This window comes from Pediculus humanus, genomic scaffold, assembly GCF_000006295.1.
Source record: "Pediculus humanus corporis 1103172108293 genomic scaffold, whole genome shotgun sequence".
Lineage (NCBI taxonomy): Eukaryota > Metazoa > Arthropoda > Insecta > Psocodea > Pediculidae > Pediculus > Pediculus humanus.
In genome coordinates this window covers 706,528-714,869 of record NW_002987862.1, presented here as the reverse complement: position 1 = coordinate 714,869, position 8,342 = coordinate 706,528, and the positions used below count along the sequence as shown (strand labels likewise).

General features: G+C 30.5%; 1 protein-coding gene across 1 annotated transcript in view; it reads right to left on the bottom strand.

Moving 5' to 3' along the window:
* Positions 1 to 1,619: 1,619 nt before the first annotated feature.
* The window catches only part of Phum_PHUM547720 (uncharacterized protein), a gene marked incomplete at both ends in the record, with an annotated part of 10,764 nt that continues 4,041 nt past the window's right edge, over positions 1,620 to 8,342 (bottom strand). The window contains 6 exons of the mRNA XM_002431744.1: positions 1,620 to 1,778; positions 1,930 to 2,055; positions 3,208 to 3,505; positions 3,590 to 3,696; positions 3,817 to 3,902; positions 6,293 to 6,835. Coding sequence (XP_002431789.1) covers positions 1,620 to 1,778; positions 1,930 to 2,055; positions 3,208 to 3,505; positions 3,590 to 3,696; positions 3,817 to 3,902; positions 6,293 to 6,835 — 1,319 coding nt within the window. The remainder of the gene's footprint in view (positions 1,779 to 1,929; positions 2,056 to 3,207; positions 3,506 to 3,589; positions 3,697 to 3,816; positions 3,903 to 6,292; positions 6,836 to 8,342) is intronic.

Below are 8,342 nucleotides of genomic sequence, written 5' to 3'. Positions count from 1 at the left end.
AAATTTTCTTAACACTTTTTACCCCCCCTCCCCCCCCCAAAAAAAAATCAATCGATCCAACTTTTTTTTTTCTCTTATGAACACTAATAAACAATATCATCGATAATAATAATAATGATGATAGTAATGATAACGAAGTGATAAATTAAAATAATTAAAAAAAAAAAAATTATTATTATTATTATCGAGTTAATAATATCAATTTATCGTCATTAAAAGTTTTTTCCCTTCCCCCTCCCTTTCCTCCCCTCCCACCTCTTTTCCTTTGAAAAACGAAAAATTCTTTATTAATGATATCATCTCTTTCTACCTCCTCCTCCTCATCCTCCTCCCTTCTACTCTTCAAAAATTATTATTATCTGGAGAAAAGTAAAAAGTAAAAAAAAAAAAATTAATTAAGTTTTTTTTTGTGGTGTTTTAAGAAGTCGGAGAGGGGAGGGGGACGGAGAGGGGCGGGAAGCGGGGAGGAAGGAGACTCCAGGAAAAAGAAAAAATGAATTGTCGGTGATTTATTTACCTACTTAACTTAAGGGGTTAAAAAATATCAAAAAAAAAAAAAAAAAAAAGTTTTCATATCGATTCAGGTAGTCCAAACAAAAAAAAAAAAAAAAAAAAAGAGGTTGGTAAGACTGTAAGTACGCGAATTACATAGAAAAAAAAAAAAGGTAAAAGAGAGAGAAGGGAAGGGAACGGGAATGGAAGGGAGAAGAAGGAAACGTTAACTTTTCTTTAAGTTTTTTTCTTTTTTCCTCCAGTTTCTTTATTCTCCAGTTCCTTCTTCTCCAGTTTTTTTTTTTAATGCATATATTTAATGAGATTCAAACCTTTCCATTTAATTTACTTTGCGGATTGACGACAAACATAAACGAAATTTTTTTTTTTTTTGCTTACCTCATTTTCTAAAATCCTATTTGGAAATTTCTAGAAAATTCAATTATTATTATTATTATTATTATTATTATTATTAAATTGACTTAATACTTACTATTATCGGTAATTGAAATGCACACACACATCCTACAAAAAAAAAAAAAAAAAAAACAAAAAATTTTTAAATCCGCGTTTTGTCGTTTGTCCGTTTGTTTGTTCGTTTAAATTTAATTAATTCACTTATTATTATTATTGTTATTATTAAATTAAACGATTACTTGGGATTCTGGAAGAAAAGGGTTGACCGTAATAAAAAAAGAAAAAAGGTAATTATAATTTATTATTATTATTATTATTTTTTCTCCATAAATTAATTTTTATATAATAATAAAAAAAAAATTTTTTTTTTTTTTAATCCTTCCAGCATCCTTATCGATAACAACAACAACAACAACAATTTTTTTTTTGTTTCCATCAGTCTCTTTAATAATAAAAAGAAAAGCGAGAAAATTTTTTTTTCCTGGATAAACAAAAAGAAAAATTAAAGCAGAAGAAAAAAAAAAAAAAATTTTCTCGCGTATGTGAAAAAAGGTTCACGAAGAAGAGGATGCGTGTGTGTGTGTGTGTGCGCATGTGTATGCCTAGAAAAATATTTAAAAAAACTTTTGTAGGATCAAAAGGTTCCAACCGTTCGATCCAGAAGGAAAATTTCTTATCGAATCCTCATTTTCTAGTAATTTTGGAAAACGTTACGTAACGTTTTCCAAAATCCACGGAACGAATTTCGATATCCTCGTGCAGACTCCGGGAAGATTCGCTTCTGCGCATCCGATACCCCAACTTATAATACCCGCGAGAAAATACCTTCCATTTTTTCCTTTGACTTGTAACGGTCCGCCGGAATCACCCTGAAAAAAAAAAAAAAAAAAATTTTCTTTTTCGTATCACGAACGTAACAACTACCACCTGTACGTGCGTAAGCGATAAGAACGGGAAACGGAAGTGAAGAAAAGAAAAGAGTTAAAAAAAAAAACCGGAAATGATTTAATTACACTCTACCTGACAGGAATCTTGTCCCCCGTTTTCATATCCGGCACATAAAAAAATTTTTGGAATGAATTCGTGACGTCCCGCTCTTAAAAACATCGATTTGCATTTATCGTTGCTAACTATGGGTACGGAAACCTTTAAAAAAAAAAAAATGTCATTTCAGGTTGACCAACAAAACAAAACAAAACAAAACAAACCCCTCTCCCTATTCTAACTCTCTAAAACCTTCGTAAATTAAAAAAAAAAAAATATTTCTATATGGTAAATGAATATGTTTTTTTTTCCATTTCTAATAAATTTTTCCTTTGAAAAAAAGGAAAAAAAGGAAAAAAGGATGAACAATCCGACAATTTCAACTTTTTTTTTTTTTTTATTTCATTTTATTTTATAACTAAAAAAAAAAAAAATCTAAGCAATAAAAAGGTTCAAAATTGAAATCCGCCATTGAATTTATGGCAAATCGAAAATTCCTTTGTTTTCTCTCTCTCTCTCTCTTTCTCTCTTACCTTTTTATATATATACGGATAATATTCGCATAAATTTTAAAACAACAACTTCCGCTTTCTCTCTCTCTCTCTCTCTCACTCACTGACTCACTCACTCTTTGAAAACCTGCGAAAATTTATTATTTTTAACGAATTATACGCGTGGTTGGGAGAAAAAAAAAAAAAAACCTCCCGAACGGAGGGGAGGAGGTGGGAGCGGGAATGAGGAGGGGGTACGTGTACGCGCGTATGAATAAAAATATTAATAATAATAATAACGATAAAAAAAATTATTTTTTGTCCAAGTTTTCCAGTTATTTTCCAGTTAAACAAAATTTTCCCTTTTGGCGGTTTAGAAAAAAGGAAACGAAAACAGCAAGAAAGAAAAATTATTATTATTATTATTATTATTATTATTTACGTAAATAAAGTGAATAAGGTTTTAAAAAAGGTTTGAAAGGGTTTGTTGAAAGGTTTGGAGAGAAAAAAAAAACGTTTCCATTTATTAATTTCGATTTTTTTTAAAAAAAAAAAAAAATTTCTTGTCGCGTAAATAAAAATAAAAATAAAAAACGTTTTTTTTTTTTTTTTTATTGATTTAATTCCACGTCGTTTTTTGTCGTCGTGTCAGAAAATGTCGTCGTTTACGTTATTTTTTATTTACTTACACGTTTTGACTTTATGTAAATTTCGGAGAAGAAGAAAAAAATAAATAAATAAATAAAATTTTACTTACTTTAATTAATTAAAGTTTTTAAATTTAAAACTTATTATCATTATTATTATTATTTATTTAACGCACCTGCTGTAAAACTGATGGTAATGTCCCACCTTCGCTCAATCTTCCCCAACCCGTAACGGTCGCATTTTCTCCAATTAATAAATCGTCGGATGCTGGAAGACAAATCGGAGCTATGTGAGGTTGAAATTCCAGCGACGATTCCAGGCGAACGAGAGCCAAATCGTATTCGTACGTGAAAAAATTATATTTCGGATGAACTACTTTTTTCGATATTCCCCTCTCGACGAACGGATACGGTTCTTGAACGCTTGAAAAATCATATTCCCCCACCCGGATTCTTATTTGTGACGTCAACAAACTGAAATCGTCGTGACGATGATGATGATGATGATGATAACGATTTAATTACAAACAATAAAAAAAAAAAAAAATTTGTATTTACTCGTCAACGCAATGTCCAGCGGTTGCTATCCAATTTTCATTTATGACGGCACCCCCGCACCTGTGAGTGCTGGAAAATCCAAAAAATGAAGTTCTCCGTACCGAAACCTACGGATTTAACAAATAATAATAATAATAATAATAAATAAAAAATGGCGGTCGAAAATAAATCGAAAAAATTGGTGTGTAATGAGGCGCAAACATGCGGATAAATTGAAAAATTCATACCTGCCACGGCCATCCGCCGAAAGGTGCATTTTTACCCCCGACTATTCTCATTTCTGGACGTGGCAGTAGGGATGCAACCCCACATTCTGTAATAAATCAAATTCGATTAAAATGTTAAAAAAAAAAATTTACAAATTTTTTGACGTTTTAATTTAGTTTCGTAATCATCATCATCATTTGTGTGCGACAATTCGATCGTAAAAATGCGACAAAACATTTTTTTATGATCGGACGTCATTCATTCATTCATTCATTCGCCCGCGCACATCCCGCACACCGAAAAAAAATTCATTTGAATTACTAAACAATTTCTCTCTCCCCTTCTCTCTTTCTCTCGCGGGCAAAAAGCGCATCGCAAAAATAAAAAATAAACAAAATTTCTGATTCCACTTTCATTTCCGGTTCGGGTATATAGGAGGAGGTCGATATACGAAAACCAAACGTTCATTATCATCATCATCATCATCATTATTATCATCGCCACCTCAAACTCGACTCGACGCTGATTCATTAACTCTTTCATAACTTTAATTCGAATAACAAAAACGACAAAAAAAAAAAAAATGGCGATTTAATTTTCGATCGAACGGCGTTCGGATAAAAAAAAAAAAAATCATCGCTCCGTTTTAAAACGTGTTCGCGAACGCGTCTCCGTTCGATTCTTAAATATTTTAATCTAATTCCACGATAAAAAAAAATTATATATATATTGAAATACATGAAACGAAAAAATTCTTCTTTCAGTCTTTTTATTTATCATAATAAATTTTTTCGATAATAAATTAATTCTATTGCCACGACGATGCGTTTTTTTTTTTTATTTTCTAAAATCACGTCGGATTAAATTGACACGAGAAAAAAAATGAAAAAAAAAAAAAAAAAAAACTCGGATTGAGATTAATAAATAATACGTGCGACAATACGAAATAACTCGTTCGAATTATAAAAAAAATTTTTTTTTTACTTCCACGATAATGGAAAAAAAAAAAAATTCTGGAGAAAAATATTTTCTATCTCTCTCTCATCTCTCTTTCTCTTTCTCTCTCTTTCTTTTTTTTTTTTTTTTGATTGAAAACGTGAGTTTCTAGAAATTTTACTCAAACCTTTATAAGATCGTTAAAAAAAGAAGGAAAAAAAAGAAAAAGAAAAAAAGAGAATGAAAAAAGAAATAACAAAAAAACGTGAGAAACCTTTAAAAGTATTCAACAACAACAACAACCAACAACAAACAAACAACAAATAATGAAACAACCAAGGAAACACGACGTAAAATTCTGTGTAACGAAAGACAAAATTTTCTTTTCTTTTCTTCTTCTTTTCTACTTTATTAACGTGTATCGAGTTTATTACGTTTAAATATAAAGTGATAGATATAAAATCTCCAGGTTTTTTATTCTCCAGGAAAAAACAACTAAAAAATTCCAGCAGACGACATTTTCGACTGGAAAAAAAAAATTCGATTTTATTCCCGTATAAAAATTTACGAAACCCTCATCATTCAAAGGTAAGCCAATGGTACAAAAAAAAAAATCAATTTTTCCGCCTTTTTTCTCTACCTTTTTCTTTCTTACGTCATCAATTTTTTTACACGATTACGTAATCATTCAGATTTCGAACGTGGCGAACGGATCACGTGACGCGTCACAACCGAATTAAAATCCTGACAACTTAATATTATTTAAACTTACGAAATAAATGTTTGCCAATTAAAAAAAAAATCCAAAATTTTTTTTTTTTTAAATGTCGGATAAAAGATTAATTGTTGTAAACTTCTCGAAACTGCTGGAGAAAACTGGAATTAGAGAATTGGCGGTGGCGGTGGCGGTAGGGGCGGCGGCGGCAGCGGTAAAAAAAAAAAAAAAACTCCAAGATTAAGAATAAGAGATTGTTGTCGTGAAAATAAATTTAAATAAAATTGTAACAAAGTCAGGGGCGTGTTCGGGTTTATAAATAATAATAATATTTATATAAATTAATTAAAACTATTTTACTTGGAAAAATGCGCGAGCCGCCATTTTGTTTTTTTGTTTTTATAACGTGCTCATCGTAAATAAGAAATTTTCCGAAACGACTCATGATTGTTTTTTTTTTTTTTAACCCCTTCCTAACAATTTATAACGTTAAGAAAATTTCCTCAGGTGATAAACTAATCTAACGCCTTTGATCTAAAATTACGTTCGGGGGGCGTTGATAGATGTGGTTATTTTAACGCGCCATACGTTACGTAAAATCCTTTTGTATTATTATTATTATTATCATTATCATTATTATTATCATTCCTGGATTTTACATCCGCGAGATTAAATCTTTTTTTTTTTTTTAGGTGCTTGCGTGCGTGCCTGCCTGCGTGAACGCCGCGCGTTCGGTCGAACCTCGAATATTACGTCATTTCGACGTTTACGTAAGGTAGAATTTTTTTTTTAAATTTGGCAACGTCGCATAGAAAATTAATAATTTTTTTTTTTTTCGTACTTACGACCTGAATTTTTAGAAATTTTCGATGAATGTTGTTCCGTCGATGAATGGTGAGATGATTGCGATGCTGTCGTTGTTGATGACGTTTCCGTCGTTGCTTTAAAAGTCGTTGTCGTGGTTGAAGTCGTCGGAGTTTTCGTCGTCGTGGCAGAAGCCGGAATTGCGGTTGATGTTGAACTTGTAATTTCTGATTTATTTTCGTTAATGACGTTGGAAGAAAGTTTTTGATTTGTTCCTAATTCTGAAACGTGATTCGTTTTAGAATTTTCTGTCGTCGTAGTCGTAGACGTCGTCGTCGTCGTGACCGCCGTCATCATCATCATCATCATCATGGCGTGAGATTCCGACGAATTTGTTTTTTTATTCGAATTATGATTCGTTAAATTACTCCTCGTCGACGACATACCAAAATTTAAAATCGATAGATTTGGTTTTGGTTTTTGAACGATGAGATTTGACGATGGTCTCGGTCTCGTTACAAAATTTGGCTCGGTTGTCGGGAACCAATGAACTCCTCCTCCGTTCGTTATAAAATTCGGTTTTCCTACAAACAAACAAACAAACAAACAAACAAAATGAGTTAAAACTTTTTTTTTTCCAAAAAAAAAAAAAAAAAAGTTTTTAGACAGGGAAAATGAATTAAAAAAAAAAAAAAAGTGGCAGTAGAAAAAATAAAAAAAAAAAAAAGCTTAACAAAAAAAAAAAAACAAAATGGGAGTCACTTTAATCCTCGTTTTTCCCGCGTAAAATAATAACAATAAATTTAAAAAAAAAAAAACTTTTCCAAATGGACATTTTCTGGAGAAAGAGAAAGAGAGAGTGAGAGTGAGTGGGGGGGAGGGGGGTGGGAAAAAAAAAACTTGTTTTAAACATTGAAATGGTAATTTTTCTTAATAGGATTTATTATATTTGCGGTTAATCATTCCCTAATGAGTTTTTAAATTGTTATTATTATCATCATCATCATTATTATTATTATTATTATTATTAGTACGACGCACATTATTTATTTATTTATTTTTTTTTTTGTTTGAGGATTTTTATGAAACGCTTATTAAACAAAATGGGTGGCAAAATGCGATTTTTTTTTTTTTTTTTTTACTTAAAAATAACATATTAATTCTTCGTTTGTTTGTTTTAACTGGTATGGCTGTTGTTGTTGTTGTTTGCGACAAAACCTTTTAACCGTTTAATCCTTTTTTCCTTTTTTTTTTTTTTTTTAAACACAATTAAGCTTTATTTAAACATATGCGTGCGAGGAGGGGGGGGGAAACAACAACATTTCGGATTTTTCCAGTTGGGAAAAAAAATAATAATGATAAACATCATTCATTTAATTAGTTCTCCAGGAAATTTTTTTTTCCAGCATTAAATAAAGAATTTTTAAAAAAAATCATTTTAAATAATTCTTACCTGACGTGGAAAACTCTAGGTTATTCGGTTTCGACGATGACCAAACACCATTTCCAGACATGGAGGCTAACCATGACGGTTTAGGCGTAGACCAATACGAACTTTTCTTCGTTGTTGGAGTCGACGTCGTCGTCGTTGTCGTTCCTCTCCTTTTTGTCGTCGTCGATGTTGTTGGCATGATCATCATAAAAGTTTGAGGCGGTGGTAAAAACGTTGTCGACGTTTTATTTTTCGTTTTAAATCTTCAAAATAAATAAAAATAAAAATAAAAATTTTTTTTTTTTTATTACAACTTTATAAATAATCGCCCGCCATTTTATAAAGTTTATGAGTTTTTAAAAAAAAAAAAAAAAAGGTTTTAAAACCTTTTTCATCTCTTTTGTGTACTCTGTTGTAAAATAAATCAAGTCGATAAATGGATAAAATTTTTACCGTTTAAATCTTTTCGAATCAACCGGAATTCCTTATCATCTCCTCTTAAAAAAAATCCCCTTCAAAAATTTAATTTTATTCCATTCAATGAATTATTATTATTATTATTAAAATTCAATGAATATATATATATATAAATATAAAGATGATGACGTCAATGATCACTGTTGTTGTTGTTGTTGTTGTTGTTGTATCGAACGTATTGT